Here is a 19751-nt window from a genome sequence, read left to right on the forward strand (position 1 = left end):
GTGTGCTTTAATTACAAAGTCTTGGTAAATCTACAGGTCAGTTTGTTATTTGGTTGAGTTGTTGTGTTTATATACAGTTTGTTTTAAAACTTGTAAAAATGCTTCTATTACAATTGAAGTAATACACATTGTATTGTAACAATTTGAATCTTTTTTGTTTTTTTTATTAATTTCAAATACAAGAACTTCTGACTATATATATATATATATATATATATATATATATATATATATATATATATATATATATATATATATATATATATATATATATATATATATATATATATGTATATACACCCTTTCATTTGTTTGTTTGTTTATTAATTAACTAATTTTTACTTTTCTTTATTAAAAATGATACAAAATCCTAAAATGTGGTTTAGGGTTTTGATTAGATTTGGATTTTTTCTTCTTTTTTTTTTTGTTTTTGGCACCAGTCTGTATTATAGTATAATGTTTAACACTATTTTAATAGAGAGCGAGAGAGTGACACAAACCTATGAAATGTTTTTTAATAGTTTAATCAATAGGGTTATTTTTCAATAAAAATATTTAAATCAATATATATAACATTCAGTAGCAAATACTAAATGTTGTTATACACTGCCATTCAAAAGTTTAGGTTAGCATGATTTTTATTTTATTTTTTAAAGATATCCATACTTTTATTCACTGAGGATGCATTACATTTATCAAGATCAAGTGGCAGTAAACACATTTATGTCACAATATATTTCAAATTAAATGCAGTTCTTTTGAACTATTTATCCTGAAAACATGTATATGTATTATATATATATGTAATTAAATGTAATTTAATGATAGCAAATGAGATGTGCACTAAATGTATTACTTATTTTTTTACTTATTACAGATGTTTTGTAAGTAAAAGTCCCTGAAACTAAATCATGGTTCACCATTCTTCAAAAGCATAGATGTTAGGGTTGAAGAGACATTTCACCAATGTCTGAGGTTACACCTCAGTGAAAACTCCCGTGTGGATCCTGCCCGACCAAATGTCATCAGGACGGTCCAGTGCCAAAGACTGACACTCACCCACAAAATGGCAAGTGTTTCTGGAACATAAACCTCCCCAGTAGATGTTTGTCCAAGTAAGTAGGTCATGGATTATACAACAGAAAAATTGACTGTATTGTGCACTGCTCTAGATAAGACAAGCTCCTAGTAACAAAAAAAATGAATGGGAAAACGCACAAAACTGAACACTTTATGCCCTGAATTATGACACAACACCATTTTTAGAGCAGTTGTATAACCACCTCCCCGCTGTGCGTTTTTTTCCTTCTTCGGAAGTGATTTGACTGTTAGTCATCTTTCAAATTAATCTTTTTTTTTTTTTACTGTACAAATCTTGCACCATGGATGCATTTTATCAGCATTGTATCTCTGTCTATGATAAGCCCCAGAATCTGAATCTCTGATTTATCCTAAAAATCTACATTTTGTCATAAAATCTCACTTCAAAGAAGAATCTGTTCATGAGTCAGACATTGCAACATTTGACACAGACCAACAGCCAAAGTCAAATATTTCAGTCAATAATGCAGTACATTTTATTTCAGTAAGTGCTTGTAATCCTTATTCCAGCATTTCTCATGTTATTGCCCCTAGCGTGAATGTTTTTATTTTTTTTTTCTATTTGTAATTCGCTTTGATAAAAGCATCTGCTACATGAGTAGTGCTAAATGTAAGCTTCAATCGGTTTGAGCTATCATATGACTTCAGAAGACAGGTGAACAAGGCATATATATACTTAATAACAATGTTTTAGAGCTTTTTGCTTTTTTGCAGATTGACAGCCCCGGTTCTCATTCACAGTCATTATATCATGGGCCATTACCATATCAATCCCGACCGTGATCGTCAAGTGCAACGTGTGTCGTGCAACACACATACAAGGTCTAAACATGCGACAAACTGATAATCAGTAGGCTACAGAATATCCAAAAGAGAACTGTTTTGATCAACTCAAAAGTTAGAAGTTAAGTGCACTGAAATACCATTTTAATTACTAGTAAAAGTAATACCTTTACAAGAAGCCTATTGCCTGTTTCATGAAATATTGATTTAGTTTATTTTTAGATTTCATAAGACTTGGAGGTAAGACCCAGCCCTCTCATATACTGTATAAACAGAAACCAATTTTCCATTATAGTCTATGGTAGTCATTGTCAAATCAACACAATTACTTGGAAATATGTGAAACTTGAGCAATCTTTAATGTGATTAAGGAGCATACTATGAAAAACCATACTACCACAGAAGAACTACATAGCGTTAAAAACCTTGACAAAGACGAAAACTAAGGACATTTACTCTATAATTTATTTATTTTATTTTTTTGGGTTAGTTTTGCCAAACACACATTACAGTTTTAGTTAGTTAGCGTTTTTTTTTTTTGGAATATCTGCCTCGTTTTTATTTTTATTTCAGTTAGCGACAATGTTTTTTCTGACCTAGTTTTAGTTTTATCGTTCGTTTTCGTTAACGATTATAATCTTGGACCCCCCCAAAACAGATATTTTAGTACCCCCCAGTACCCCCTGTAATTCGAACTATGAGGTTTGGACTGACACAACAATGAGTGAATGATGAGTGAATTTAAATTAAAATTAAATTCATGCATTTAGCAGACGCTTTTATCCAAAGAAACTTACATTGCATTCAGGCTAACAGTTTTCTCCTAACATGCATTCCCTGGGATTTGAACCCCAACCTTGCACCGTTTCCATTTCCAAAGTGGTACTCTGAAGTACTTCAAATGGTACTGTAGTTGTTTGTGAGTGCTGGCATACCTGGGCTCTTGGAGGCCAGTTTCTCTGACTCTTTGGGTGTCCGGAACAGAACAGGTTCACTCAGGGGGCTGGTGCCACTCATGCTAATGGACTGCACATGGACAATGTACTCTGTGTCTTCCTCCAAGTCCCATAATGCACATGAACGAGTGGTGGTGTTCACTTCCTGGATGAATCGCAGCATACGAACGTCCTTTTTCTATGGACATCAAAATGAATAAAAATTTGAGATTGAGACTGCTAATAATCTAAGCAGAAATGTGGTTGATGCCACAAAATGAAATCAAAATCCATCCTATTAAATGTATTAATAAACATCCCTGGTCTAATTCTAAACGATTCATCAATGCATGTTTTAAAATTGTGATAATCAATATGTAATATGCAACAACTTTACAGGTTGGTTGATTTCACCCTTCTTGTTCTTCTTATTTTTCTCTCCGTTTCCAAATGCAATGATCATTTTTTTAAATCAATTTCTTTATTTATTTATAGTTTTTTTTTTTTTTTTTTTAAGATAAATATGGTAATAAAAGCTCTTTAACAAATACATTTGAAAGTTCTAATCTGTAATATTTAATTTAATATTTAATTTGGACTATACTGCAAATTAGCTACCGGAAAGTTTTTTTTTTTTCTTCAATTCTCTCAATTTAATGAAAATCCAACATAACAACCTCATAAATATTTTTATATTGTTTCTCTTTCATTTTTCCCTCTACTCTGTTGGTAAATGTTTGTGCATGCATCAAAAAATTTTAGAAAGGAGAAATAGTCCATCTCCAATGTAATTTGATAATACTGTTATAATAGCTGGGTTATAATAGCTACAACTAAAACCATAAATATTTCATAAAACAAAAACAAAAACCTACATAAAATAAACAATAACTGAAATAAGCAACATTTCCCAGTTTCATTTAGTTTAACCTGATGTACTAAAATATTTAAAACTAAAACTGAAATAAAAATAATAAAACTACAAAAAACCTAACACACAACATCAATAGTGTTAATAAAGTAATAGTACAAGATCCACCCATCTTACACGTTTCACTCAAATGCATCTTCTAAAAAAAAGTAAAATAAGTTTCACATGCTATTTAACGTTGACTGTAATATTGTCTTTGTCAGATAAGATTTACAGTATGCAATATTGGCCCAATTCATCCTTAGTGAATTCCCACCATACTTGTGATAAGTGGTTGTGATAAGAAATTCATGAGGAGATAAACAGTGAGCACACACACACACACACATATTCATGCACACTGCAGAAACTCTGTCTCGCTCAGTTTGGTGACAAGCTGTAATGGCTTTATACTCCAGCAGATGGTCACTGCACTCCTTGTTATGGAGGTCTACATAGTGACTGCTTTCCTCAAATCTGCTTACACACACGCACACACACACACACACAGGCTAATGCATGCATGCATAAAACATTTACAAAAAGCTCAAGGCCACCTAAAATATCAACAGCATGTGCCCTCGAAGAGAAAGCAGCCCAGTCGACATCGACACATAATCAACATGCTTACACAAGCATTTCTCCATGATACTGCCTCATTAAACTTGAGTTATGAGGTGATTTTGCCATGTTTTGCACATGTAAGGACTCGAAATTGACCATAAACTGGTTCAATACCTGCTGGGTGATGGCGAACCCAATGACTGGGTCTCCCTCCAGAATGTCCCATGTCACTATCGCAGAGTTCCCCTCCAGTGCTTTGATGGTCACATTGAGCGGAGCAGATAAACTGTCTAAGGATGACAAAAATAAAATACATAAAAGGGATAAAAGGTGCTGATGTGACATACTGCATGACCTCTTGTGCTTACAGTCCCAAATTCATTATAATAAAAATAAAAACCATTAACCAGCTGAAAATGTGCTTGACTGTTCATTGCATGCACTCTTTACATAGGAACTTCAAAGGTCATGTTTGCTTATTTTTAATAATGAAACTTAAAATACTGTATATATATATATATATATATATATATATATATATATATGTTTGATTGTTGCAAAGATTATCATTCTTCTATTTTAACTCTTCCCTTCTTTTTATGGTAACAATAATACCACTTCATTTTCCACTGCTGATGCAGCATATAAAAGCACTCATATTTTACCTATTACTCTTAGCTTTACTGCAGAATGGACCAGTTACAGTCATCTGTGTCATTTATTTAACCATTCAACAAAATAAACAGAATAACAGTGAGTAAAATCCCTGTTCAGTTGATAAACAGTATGTTTAAAATATAAAAAGTTAATTTGATACCCTCCACCTCCCCCAGCACCACCTATCTAGATATTTATGCAGCAACAGCAGCATTTATTAAATGCTCACTGAAGCAAGTCTTTTGGCAGTATCAAGTCCAAACTTTATCTGCTGCAGCAGTGTGCATAGTAATTATTGTCGGCCAAGAACCAATACATAAACAATGCCATATCCGTCACATTCTAAAACTGATCTGAAAGTTGTCCTGATTAAAACAGAAACGTTTTACTTCATGCTGGAACACAATAGCTCTCCAAACACAAGCTAACTGCCTATATAAAGTAAAACAAATCATATAGTTATGCGGAATGTACACATATACTGAACTGAAATTGCAGTTCTCATTTGATATTATCTTTATAACTTATTTTAAGTTCATATGTTGCTGGGGTGTTTCTACTGTATATGGTCACGTGAATTCATAAAACCCAGAACACCCATGCACAACTACATAGCCATTACTTTCTTATGAAGATATTCTAATGCATGTGTTCAATTGTGAATTATGATGATAGTACAAAATTATTTTCACTCTAAATGGTTCATTCTGTCCTTCATTCTGTGTAGCTCTTTTCTAATACCGAAATGAACAGTGTGGTTTGGCTGATGGAAGTGCCCTGATGCTTAGCTCTATGTTTGCTCTAGATCAATATTTCCACTGCTCTTTACTTTTATTTACTGTGTGGGAGCTCTTAGATTGTTATCTGAACCAGCCTCTTTGTCTTTGATGGTCATTAAACAAAGAAAATGGCCTGGCACGGCCTAGAGTACACAGAGCCAGCCACCGTTTGGCACATTGGGCTTTTTTTTTTTTTTCATGAATTAAATGGAAATGGTTTTCAGGAAAGACATCAGAAGTTGTGTGTCATCACTTGTCAGAATGATAATATGTCGCTACATAAATCGGTGCGTGAAGATCTAATCATCAGTAATGTTTGTTGACTACAGAGTGAAATGGATGTCTGCTTAACGTCATCCATCACAATGTAACAAATTCACACTCTGCAAATGGGAAATAATGCATTTAAAGGGGATGACAGACAGAGAAAGCCAGTCATCCCTGAGGACACAATATGTCTCCCACTGGGCAGGATGTGTTTGGAACAGTCATACATTACACTTTAAACAGGGGAGTAATGTAACATGCATTTAGAAACATGCCTCAGTAGTTTATTGATGCCTATGAGGAGAGCACTGGCATCCCACAATTCATGGTTCTTGAAATCTTGCTGTGCCCCAAAATGTAAATTCTTTCATCATTTACTCACCCTCATAATGTTTTGAACCTCTTGCACTACTTCCCATAGAACACAAAAAGAAAAAGAAAGTGTACTTTTTCATACAATACAAATACATATATTTTTTTTAATTTCATGGCCTGTGTGTTAAATTCACTAAAACTATTACAAATGTTTTTGTTGATTTAAATAAACTGAAATAAAATGTAAATATCTGATGAAAAACGTAAACATTTAAAATTCTGTATTGGTAACTAAATGAGCAAAGTTTAATAAAAAAAAATTAAAAACCTAAAACTGAAACTAAAACTGAAAAAAAAAAAAAAAAAAAAAATATATATATATATATATATATATATATATATATATATATATATATATATATATATATATATATATAAATACTGAAAAACTGAATGACAAATGCACATAAAAATTACTAAAATGTAAAAAAATTATATATATAAAAATAAAAGATTGTTCATAATTGTAATCAGTAATATTATAATATAAAAGAAATTTACATCATATAAAATGACCGATTACAACACGGCAATGGATATGATGAAGTGAAAATGAGATTTGAGATCTATGGTGGAAAATACAATTTCCAGAGATTAACTTAAAGGGGGGGTGAAATGCTATTTCATGAATACTGAGTTTTTTTACACTGTTAAAGAGTTGGATTCCCATGTTTAACATGGACAAAGTTTCAAAAATTAAGTTGTACGTTTGAAGGAGTATTTCTGTTCCAAAAATACTCCTTCCGGTTTGTCACAAGTTTCGGAAAGTTTTTTTTTTGAGTATGGCTCTGTGTGACGTTAGATGGAGCGGAATTTCCTTATATGGGTCCTGAGGGCACTTCTGCCGGAAGAGCGCGCGCTCCCGTATAGCAGAGCAATGAGAGAGCACAGGCATTCACTGATCAGAGCGAGAGCGTCGCGAAAAGTCACAAAAGAAGTGTGTTTTTGGTTGCCAGGGCAAGACAACCCTCCACAGATTACAAAAAAGAGAAACAGCATTAAGGGACCAGTGGATGGAGTTTATTTTTACAGAGCATCAACGGAGTTGTGCAAGTGTTTGTGTTTGTTCCCTGCATTTCGAAGATGCTTGTTTTACAAACAAGGTCCAGTTTGACGCCGGATTTGCACATCATTTATTTCTTAAGGATAATGCAGTCCCAACGAAAAAGGGTCACGATCGTGTGTTGGAAGTGCAGGCGGTGAGTAAAACTGCTTCAAATATCTCTGTGTTATTAACTTGGCTATCGGCGCGTAAGCACATCAAGTAAACAACATGCGATGTTGTCATCAAACTGCACTTTCCACATGTACAGCTTAAAAAAAAAAAAAAAAAAAAGAGGACAAAGTGGAACTTAGTCATTTTCCAAAACCGCTAAGCAAATATATACAGTTTCAATACATACCACATAGAGACGTTGTTGCTGATGCTGCTCTTGTTAAATTTCAGCCTCTGGATCTGATTCTGGATCATAAATATACACTGAATCTGACTGTTAGCCATGGTTTGTTTTGGATGATGTTTTTTTCCTCACGGTAATGTCACAGCTTCCAAACGCTCTCAACACAAAAGCCTACTGGCGCTCGTGATTCTTTAGCTCCGCCCACACGTCACGTCTCCAGCCGGTCGTGTTTTTCTGGGAAAAATCAGTACAGACTATCTTTCTCTTATGAATATAATAAAACTTAAGACTTTTTGGAGTTATGAAGGATGCAGTACTACTCTAAAGGTACTCAAGATTAACAGGATATTGAGTGAAAACGAGCATTTCACCCCCCCCCCCCCCCCCCCCTTTAAATTTTGGTCTCTTGCTCACATTCAACTTTTTTAACATATGACTTCAGAAGACTCTTATTATACTCCATTAGTCGTATTTTTACCTGTATGTATTATAGTCTTATGTTCAGCTTTTGGTTAATAAATGCTTTCATTTTATGGAAAAGAGCAGCATGGACATTCTGCTAAACTACTTCTTTAGGTTTGCATGGAAGAAAATCAGGAGGATTTGGGACAACATCAGGATAAGATTTTCGATGTTTTGGCTAAGCAAATCCTTTAAATAAGAAATAATTATTTTGAAAGTTTAAATCCACTATAATCAAGCCATTTGTACACGTTTCACCTTTAATGGTTGGATGTGTTTTATAATTTTCCTTTCATTTGGATATTTTGCAAAAATCTTCAACACCAGGGCTTCACCTAATTCTCACTGGCGAAGCCTTTCAACTTAAATTACCCTCTTAAAAACGAATAAGGTCAAGCTGCCTCAAACACATTTGTTACCACCCCTGAAGAGTTGAGGTTTCAGACATGATGTTAACACATAGAGTACATTAATGTAACCTCAGGAACCTCAGGCTGACGACGTTCATTCAGTCTTTCTGGATCCCATCGGTTGGTAATGGCTTCTCTCATGATGCTCATGTTCTATAGGTCTTTGGCTTGCAGCCAGACAGCAAACCTAAAGTGCATTAGCCTGTCTGCGGAGACAAACGTGATTTGAATGTATGGACTCAATCTCACAATGAGCACTGCTTAAAAATACCGTCCCTTGGAAAAATTCATGCCATTCATTTTTCAAACTGTCAAACTAAACCCACAATCACATTTGCGAGTCGCCCTTGTAGGAAGCGTGAGCGTTCTGGTTCCTATGTGTCTGAGCGGTGTGCAGTCAGGTGGGCAGCGGTGGTCCAGTGATACTCAGCTGTGATTTAGGGAGCCCTGGCTATGAGGTGAAACTCCTGGCTTGGCTTGAGTGCATCCACGGTGCCTGGACATAGCAGCCATCGTAAATATGTAGCTTAGTGCTGCCGTCCCACAGGAGACCTTGGAGGGATATTTATTGGTGTCAATTTTGGTCAGGTAAAGAGTAACCTGTAACTCATTTGATGGAGAGACGTTGTGCTATTTTGTTTCAGAGTAAATGTAATATTTCTTTGAGTAGAGAAATATTTGTTGTGTTTGAGGCTGTCAGGTGCTGCAGCTTTTCAAAATCAGATCACAAGTATTATGGTGCATTGTACAGAAAATTGTACATGACTGATTTTATAATTTTGCATTGCTCCTGTGATGAGTGTTCAAGTCTTCAATGTATCTTTAAGAAGACTTTCTGAAAATAATAAAAAAAGAGGCAAATTATATAACATTTCCCATCATTCGAGGTGAAATATGCAACTTCTCCTAAAATGTATTCTTATTAGAAATGTTGAAAATGGTTGTGCTTCTTAAAATCTTTAAAATCATTTGGAAAAACAATGTAAAACTCTTCACTGTTACTTTTAATTTAATGAATTTGTGCTGAACAGATTTTTTTTTTTTTTTTTCAGATATTAATTCCAAACAAACAAATATTTACACACACAAAAAAAAACAACATGGGAACAACATTTCCAAAAGTGAGGTATATCTGACAAAAGCTTAATCTGGGGAAATTTTAATCGGAAAATCTTTAATTGGAGAATCAATAAAAATCAATTTTCTTTTCTTTTTTTTAAGTTTATCTTTAGAGTTACAGAGTTCGTCTGCTGTGTTATAATTAGCTTTATATAAAAACATGAAAATTCTATATGTCCTCATTAAGTGAAGGAAATGTTGGTTTCAGTGGGGACCAAATGGATGGTAAAAACTAGTTATTTAATTTGTAGAGACCAGCCAATAAGCCTATTAAACACTAAATATATTGTTAATAGAAGCAGAAAAAACACAGAAAGGTTTCTATGAGAGTTAGGGGACAGAAAATATCATTAGTTCAGCATAAAAGTAATAGAAGTCAAAGAAGATCCTCACTGTGACAGGAAAAAAAGTGAAAAAGTGAGGAAAACTAGCAGCTTAGAACCAATGTTTCATTATTTCCTTGACCTGCGGGATTATTTCTCAAAGTAATTTAGCAAAGCTCCCTTATGGGGAGGAAAAACTGAGCCTCTGATTAACAATTCAGTGATGTCAGAGATGACAGGATGCCGTTCCGGCTGAAGTCTGTAAGCGCTTTCACAGCTCAAGCTGACCTCTAGACTGAGAATATTACACCCTTGAGATTCAAATCCCAGTCTTTGATCCAGAGATCTGTGGCCTGCTTCAACTCTGAGGAAGTGATGCAAACCGCTTCCCTCCAGCATCTAATAGCATCTTAGCGTGGAGTCGGTGCCCTACCTGACCGCCTCTTATTTTCAGATGCTTGTGATAATATTTCATGTGGGAGTAATATCAGCCAATGAGTATCCACCATCATAACGTTTGTGTTTTAATTACAGCTTTTAAAGTCAATTCTAAAAACAAAATTACAGACGAAAAATGTACACATTTAATCAAACCCTAATAATTCATGCAATTTGCACATGGAAGATTATATAAATGTGTGTGTGTGTTACATACATATGTTTAGAATAAATGTTTAATGTTTTTGAAAGAAGTCTGTTATGGTCACCAAAATGTATTTATTTATATACAATAATATTGAAAAATAATAATAGTACATGTTTAGAATTGTGATGCTTTAATATGTAATTTATTCCTGTGATGCAAAGCTGAATTTTCTGCATCATTACTCCAGTCTTCAGTGTCACATGATCATTCTAATATGCTGCTGATTTGCTATTCTTTTGTAATTTCATATTAGAAATCATTCTAATATGCTGGTATGCTGCTCAAGAAACATTTCTTAGAAAAAGAGCATTTCTTTTTACTATTTCATACATTGATAATAATATTAATAACTGGACACCAGTCAGCTTACGGTATCATTGAAACTGATTTACTTCACCTGAAAGCTGAATAAATAAGCTTTCTATTGATGTATGGTTTACTAGGATCAGACAATATCAGACAAAGACTGATGACTGAAATCAGGGTCACATATATTAAAATGATTTCTGAAGGTTCATGTGACCCTGAAGGCTAGAGTAATCATGCAGAAAATTCAGTTTTACCATCACAGGAATAAATTACTTTTTTAAACACATTAATATGTAAAACAGATATTCAGATTATCACAATCTTACTGTTTTTACTGTATCTTTGATGAAAGGAATGCAGCCTTGAAGACATTAAGATCAATATATATTGGCCTTTTATCTCTTTTGTTAGTTTTATTATTATTATTATTATAATATTCATTCAGCAAATATAGCAGAGAGTAAAACTGTAAAATGCATTAACCACTGCACCACAGTTCCAAATATCTGAGCAATACAGTCTTCATGTGCCTCACCAAACTACATTTATACACATATGACAAACAATATATCGATGTGTCATTTTTTTTGTCTGTTGCCAGTCTCAATTAGGGGGCTTTTATCAGTTTTATATTTTGTGCAATTAGCATTTTACTGACTGACCTGACATCCCTAATGTGTCGAAACACAACATCAGTCTGATAAACTGATATATTTGCTGTAATATGCAATGCACAGGAGCGACTGGCCCCACTAAACAACATCAGACTCATAAAATATTCACAGTGTCCTCCCGAAGCTTTGATGAGATGCCTGACACTGTCAGATGAAACAAACATGTGAGAGCGAGGAGCGGGGAACTCTGAGTTGCACATTGCTGGGACACCTCTGCCTTTCATCGCAGGCGTCATAACAAAACCCATGCACCAGGCCTGTAATAAGACCAAACCCTCTGAAGTTGATCATTTATTCTCTGACATGTTTGTTTCAGCTGCTTCCTCTGTTGCTTCTGTGTTTGAAACGGTGGTCGTTTCATAATGATGGGGAAATGTCACTTGCTCTCTTCATTAATATTCCTCCGTCCTGCATTACTGCCAGAGCCTCAGTATAAAGATGTATAGATATAGGCTTTGTTGCCTCTCTAGACCACATAAAAGAGAAAAGCAGAGTGAAAATGGTGCGTTGTGCTTTGTTTGTGTGTATTGTCTATTATAGTTAATCTGTACATAATGTTACACATTATCAGCCACTACACCGTAATCACATAGTGCACGCTGCACTCTTATTTCTACAAACAGAGGAGTATGTTTCCACATCCCACATTTACGTCTTGACAGGTATATGGCACGGCCATATCATTTCACAGCCACTTTTATGATACGCTTGTATTTCTACACTATTATAGCCAAACAGGTGCCACTGAAGTGAAATAATAGACTGTTTTAGCAGACTGTCCTCCTTTACCAAACAACTGTTACAGAATGAAATTGCAGATGACTTCCTTTAGAAAGCTGTACATTTAAGTCTCTTGATGGCAGCGGTTTATTATGTGATTAATGTCATTTTCTGTAACGTTAAAAATCTGATTTTGTCTTGTCAATCATAAGGGGGCGGGGGAAAGCATTTGCTGAAACTCGCTCAGTGTATAAATGTCTATTTTTTATTTTTTTTTTTTAAATAAAGTTATATACAGAACGCAAGCAGTATAACAACATTCAGTGCTCTCATCCATTATATCATCAACAAATCTGTCTACAATGTACAGTAATCACAGTAATAATGGGGCATGTTTGGTGTTACAGAAGGTAAAAGGGTAACCTAAAATCATAATATTTCAATTAAATGGTTGTATTCTAGACAAAATTTCAATCTAAATACATTTATAGCAAAGCTACTTTATATATGTTAAATCATGTAGAAATAGTTCTTAAAGTAAAAATTGCAGGTTACCATTTCAAGCCGCATGACATTAGCAAATTCAACTTCATTTGAAATTACTGTGGATATATTTCACTTTTTTCTAAATCACTACATGATGCAATCATTAGCATGCCACTACAAACTATAGAAATATAGCACACATGTGAACAGTTGAAAACTTGCCCATTAGGACCAATTATTGTTATGAATATTTACAATTACATAAGCCACTGCATTCATGCACACTAATATGCTTTGTAATGGTTTGTAATTTGCTTTAGTGTTAAAATTGGCACTGGTTTTAATAATAATAAAAAAAAATAAAAAAAAAATGAATATGCATAATTGTGATAGTCATTATTCTAGATAGTCAAGATAACAGAAAAGGCTGAACAATCAAAATAAATAAATAAATAAAAAGATATTGCCAACAATCTGATATTGTTAAATGCTTCTTTGAAACAAGCTAATATTTTTAGGTTTGCAAACGAATAAAAATAATAAAATGCCATTATTCTCGGGCTATATCAGGCCAGAGAAAAAGCATAGCCTAGTAACATTGATATTAAATTATATATTACTTTGAAATGTTCAATGATTGGAGAAATACAAACGGAAATACGATTGAGGGGAACGGATTTGTGACGTTGACAATTAAAGTAATCATTATTCTGCTGTAGTTATTTAGCTGTTCAAGTTATCAGATCGTTTTCCATTTAACAAATTAATTCAGTATAGCCTACTATAAATGTGTCTGCGTCCAGACACGTGCCATTAAATGTGATCTATTGTGCATTTAAACTGTCACCTCTGTCTGGCGACCAGGTTTCTGCTGTCTATGTGAACACAATCAATTAGGATCACATGAATTGTTCACAGCATTTACATGCAGTCTGAATGAACAGTGGAAACCCACGAGCCTCTTGTGCTTCCCAATGGAGGGCTGAACAGGTAGTAGCGCATCATTTATTCATCTCATACCCGCAACCTGTCTGTTCTCTGGCAATGTGAAATATATCAGAGTCCATCGCACTATGCATATTGTTTGTAGTTAAAAGATAATACCGTAGCAATTATGTTCATGCATGCAACAATAGTTTGATAAGGGTTTATGTCATTTATGTTTCTGTACCGTGCGCAAAAAGCCCATAAATAACCTTATATAGCCTACAAACAGCATTCCTTACACAATTAGAAGCCTACAATCACGCAAACTTACCGGCATTAACCGAGGACACGGAGATATAAGCCAAAAACAACAATAACAGCGCAGCGCACGAGCCTTTAATTCCCCACATCCTTCAAGGAATTCTTTACATTCTGTTCGGAAGACGTTGAATCCCATTTACTCACAAGATTTTTAAACGTATAAGTCGGCGTCTATGTGTTTAACATTCACGACTGGTTGCGGTCTTTATTCCTGCATCAGTCCAGAACAGCACTGGATCTAAAAAACTCTGTACTTGCCGCAGAAAGTCGAGATGAGAGGTCGGCGTGAAACCATTGGACGGCATTTGTAACTACTACCATTTGGACATAATGAATACTTCCTCCAGGGGGCGCTCGGTGGCTCACAAAGCCGAGTCCTCTATTGAAACGCGTTACAATTTATATTGGGTTTCAAGAGCTTTTTTAAGCCAAAAAGCATAATCTATTAAATTTATTATTAGAACTGTTCGTTTCTGGTGTATAAACGATAAGTCAGTTACAGCAACCGCTGTATAAAGGCTAAATAAAAGACTATGTTCCGTCATCAAAAACGGCTGCGATTAGTCTGCCCTGACAGCGTTGAGAAAAGTAACATGCACCACGTGACAACATTGTCCACGTTCCAGCAGTGGTCTGGACGATTAATTCACACCCGAATAAAGACACTGAGATTCTTCATAATAGAAAAAGAACTGGGAATTGAAGAATAAAAGAAGAGTAGGCCTACTTAGACCATTAGTGGGTCTAAATAATAACTCTCAAAGTGAGGCTTGACCCCAAAAAACAAAGGTTGAGTAAGGCTTACATAAAGGCCTCCTAAACACTTTTGATACAACAGCCTTATTTAAATAACATTTCACAAAAAGAAGAGTGTTAGGACCATTGACTGATAAAACACTAATTTTGTAATATTTCCTATAGATTTCTGTTTAAGAAGTATTTAAGATTGATCATCTGTGCTACACAGGGGGAAAAAAGGTAACCAAACCATAAATGCTGACATTGAATTTAACGAAATACACCCAGCAGTCATGGGACATCAATACAATGATGTTGTATATCTGACAGAAGTTGCATTTTGGTTGAGAATGAAAATAGAGTTGACAACACTTTTTTGACTCCAACTTGAGATTGACTTGACGTCGGATTTTGGTTACACTCTAAAAACAACAAATATCAACGTCAGCTGACGTTGGTATTGGACATCAAATTAACATTGACATTAGATGTTGAATTGACATCACGTGAATTTTGGTCACGTGACGTGTGAACCGAAATGTAAACCAAATATCAACATCTGCATGATGTTGTGTGCCTGCTGTGCGCACATTTAAAAAAACAGTACTACCTTTTATAGCTTAAATCAGCAAAAATAGATAAACACTTTTTACATTGTGTGCTGCTAAATCATAATCTGGGTTACGATAAGACAAACCTTAGCCGATTTGCAAGATTTTCCATATAAGTTTAAACCCCCTCAGCTATAAGTTGCATACTGACTGTAGACAAAGAGACAATGTCTGGGTTGTTAAGCTCCACCTATTTTAGGACTCCCTTTGTCATGGTAATTGCCATTCTACCTGTGTATTACATTTGGTGTAGCCACTACCCGGGACATCACAATGAGCTCTGCATGACAGCCTCAGCTTTAGCACGCATCGACGGCTTTCAGTGTACAACATGTGGTACACAAATACAAAGCAGCTCAAAATGTGATGACTAAAGCTAAACAGACAGGTTCAGTGACTGTTGCTCCATAGTCATCCGCTGCAGCCCATTCAGTCTCAAATGAAATTCAGAGTGAAGTGCAGGCAGTGTCTTCATCGCTCCCTCTCGCCTGTTCCTGCCAGAATCCTTACTGAGGGAAACCACTCTTCCTAAATTTGTGGGGGTCTTTCCAGCTCTCTCCTTTCACTCTCGTGCCAAGTGCTGAGAAAATACCCTCTGCATACCGAAAGGAATTGCCTCAGGATGACACCACTTTAAATTTACACAATGCACTTTCCATTCACACCGTCTGACACATTTTCATTATTCTAATGCACCTACAGTTGGCTTAATGTTGTCAGAATGCCAAGTACAAATATTGAAATACAACATAAGACATGCTGACATTTACAGTTGCAATGCAGATTTTATCAAGTGTGACACTGGGCCTATTAAATGTAGTCACTTCTTGACTTTCATATACTGATGTAGGTCTATTTGGGGTGAGAAAAATTACATTTGTGGCCTAAACTACCAATTTCATTTTCACAAGTCACATCTTACTGTATATGCATCCCAAACCACCTTCGAATCGGTCTCAAGTGCATCTTGAAGGGTATTTAATCTTGTGCTGTGTCTGAATATGGCTACTCCATACCATATGGTAGGGGAAAATGTGAAAAGAGCTTTTTCACAGTATTCAAAAAACAGGTGAAAAGTGCCCATGTGACCTATTACTTCTGGCGAAATTCTGAAGTGCGCATTCAATGGATACTTAAATATCGCATCAAAGTCCATAATGTATTTTTATTTAATGTTAAAACATCACAGATTCACAGAAGTATGAAATAAATGACAGGTTTAACACTTGCATTTTTCAAGATAACATGGCTGATTTTGGGAATGGATTGAACAAAACCTCTTAAACTAGCCACTCCTAAAAAGGCACACCACAGGGACCTGATGTAAGACCACTGAGAAGTTCCCTTTTTTTGATTGGTTAATGGAGAATACCTTGTGTTCTTCCATTGGTTAATGGCCTTTTGAAGTCGGTTTTATGGTTGTAAAGTATGTTTCAGTCCTACCAGACAGTATTCAATTACAGGTGCAGCTTTGATCTTTTCATGAATGGATAGCAATACATTCAGTAAACAAGCATGAAATACTCATGTTGATTTTGCTACCTAAAACTAAATCTATTCAACATTCACTTAAAAAATAATTGTAATTAAATAATAAAGTAATCAGTTATTGAAATAAAGCTAGAAATAAAATATAAACTACAACTCTCAACTCTCTTATCCTTTTTGACCATCTTCAGGTCTAAATGAACTGATGAGTTGAATCAAGGGTATAAGATAAGGGAGACAGTACTGGGCTGCTCCAGGACAGTTTGGAAAACCATTTCAGAGACATTTTTAAATGTAACTCATATATAACATATTACATGCATGGACAGTTTTAACAATCTGATCTTAATTACAGCATGAGATGTTAAGAGAGCAGGACATTTAGAGACAGCATGCTCCCACATCTTTCTGTTATTTCTGCTCTTGAGACTGGTAACTCGGGTACAATATGTGGGACATTCTTCCATCTTTTTGGCAGATGCTGAGCTGTTTCTTTTTTCAATGTATACAGAATGCAGATCTGATGTTTATAGCATTATCCTTTGTCTTTCTCCCTTTAACTGTTTGAATATGTTTATGTGCTTGTGTTTGCATGCATGAATTAACGCCTATGTAGGCAGAATTTTAATAGGAATGGGATTATGATCTAATGAGATTGTGGATGCTTTTTACAAAAACTCATATTTACTTATGGATAGCGTTTATCACGTATCGCTTTACTGTGCGAGCCAAATCAGGTTTTATTATTCAGACCCCACTAGTGGTTTAGAATACTGTGGACCACAGTGAAATTCAATATAGTTTTAAATGTAAATTTATTTTTTTACTTTAGTGTTTCTTCTGCCTACGGCTGCTGTCTGATGATTATTGAGTACAAGATCAAGAGGGAAATAGCTCTTAAATGAGAACAAAGATCAATACATAATTAGCATTTTGATCAAACAGTTGTTAAAATCTCTTTTTACAATGTTTTACTAAAAATGAATAAATTAGAAAAAAACCGATAACACTTGAGGGAAGGTGCAAGACTTGCTGAGTTGTCTGTAAGAGAATCACGCTTTTTAGTAATAGAGTGTTGCCTCAGGCTAGAGGTTCTTGTCACAGGAAACCCTCAGTAAGAAGGGCTGTCCACAGGAGATGTTGGCTGTTTTCAGCACTGTCTCATCATCATACAGAGAATGTATGCTGAAAGTAGCCTTCGAGGGAGTTGAAGTGAGACTGCCACATTTATGTAACAGCCATATGGCTGCTGTTACACTAGAATGCTCAGTCGGATACTCTTTTCCTCTTTCTTAAAGAGATAGTTCGCCTAAAATTAAATTATGTTATTATATTCACCCGAGTGGTGTTTTCAAGTTGTTGTTTTTTCATTTGTGAAATACAAAAGCAGAATTATGCTGCTTGTTCTTTGCCATGGAATTCAAAAGCATCATTCATGAGAACTACGCTTTTGAATTTCAACAAAGACACAAAAGCACAAATAAAATGTGATCAAAATTATCCATATAACTTGTGAGCTACTGGATATTTCAAGACTTCTGAAGTCGCACAATAGTTTTGCATGAGGAATAGAAAATTTAAACCAGTTTTAAGAACCAGATCAACTGATAAAAGACATTTGATTTAATAAAAAACGACATTACTGTTTCTCTTTTGAACTCTCATGAATGAGCCAAAGAGAATTAGATCAGGTGTCTAGGTTTTGAGTGAGTAATGACTAATGACCACTTCAGAACTAGAAAAATACAGTGTCCATTGATGTTTAAGATGAAGTAATAAATTACTAACTGGAAATAAATTAAAACTAAAACTGAAAAAAAAAAAACTTAGTGTATATAATATATATATATAAATATAACAACAAAAGCTCATTTAAAATATTAATAAAAACTGTGATAGCATAATAATAAACACTGGTTCCCATTCAATGTATGCTCTCACAAACAAAGGTACAACCTTCAGCCTAACCTGATTTTACCAAGTGAGACATGTTCCTGGGACAACATCGTTGTTGACCCTGGAACAACATTGTGATTAACCAATCAGATTTGAAGAACCAGTTTATAGATTTTGTGAAGTTTATGCTTAAAATCAGTGTTTGGTGCTTGTACATCAGTGTCATTCATCTATCATTTCCTCTGATTTTAGGGATTACTCATGGTTAAGGTTAGGTTTAGGTGTAGGGATATGGTTAAGAATATATTTTTGGAGTAAAATGTTGTTCCAGGGTCAACAAAATATGTTGACCTAGGAACACATCGGACTTGGCAAAATCAGGACGTGCCAACCTTCAACACTTAGGTAATATTTAGGTGTAAATAAGGAACAAAGATATACCGTTTAGCTTCTGTACCTTAGGGTTTGTACTTTTTTTGTCTGCGAGTGTAATTGCATTAAAAAAGAGCATCCTGCACATTCTTCAAAATTAGTTCTTTTGTCATATGCCATTACCAAATGATGTCAGAATTCTTTTTTTTTTTTTTTTTTTTTTTTGCTGAACTAAATATGTAATCTCTGAATTCCAGTTCCATCCTCTCCCAGGTTCTCATCCTGTATTCAGCTCTGAATGTAGGTCTTCATACCATTCCCGTCCTATGTTTTTTTGCAGATAGAAAGAGAAATGAGGGCAGAGTGGTTCTGCACACAGTATAGTTCAGGGCAGCAGATGTACTGTAGAGAGTCTATAAACTGGCGTGAAGGTGAATCTGTGTCTCGCGTTACTTGGGCTGATCCTAAAGGGATAACC

General features: G+C 34.9%; 1 protein-coding gene across 1 annotated transcript in view; it reads right to left on the reverse strand.

Moving 5' to 3' along the window:
- The window catches only part of LOC127979483 (fibronectin type III domain-containing protein 5), a 29481-nt gene extending 15049 nt beyond the window's left edge, over positions 1-14432 (reverse strand). Inside the window, exons 1-3 of the mRNA XM_052584985.1 lie at positions 14179-14432; positions 4468-4583; positions 2820-3018 (exon numbers count right to left, since the gene is read on the reverse strand). Of these exons, the coding sequence (XP_052440945.1) occupies positions 2820-3018; positions 4468-4583; positions 14179-14257 (394 nt within the window). The 5' untranslated portion in view covers positions 14258-14432. The remainder of the gene's footprint in view (positions 1-2819; positions 3019-4467; positions 4584-14178) is intronic.
- Between the last annotated feature and the right edge of the window lie 5319 nt (positions 14433-19751).

The sequence above is a fragment of the Carassius gibelio genome, chromosome B19 (genome assembly GCF_023724105.1).
Source record: "Carassius gibelio isolate Cgi1373 ecotype wild population from Czech Republic chromosome B19, carGib1.2-hapl.c, whole genome shotgun sequence".
Taxonomy (NCBI): Eukaryota; Metazoa; Chordata; class Actinopteri; order Cypriniformes; family Cyprinidae; genus Carassius; species Carassius gibelio.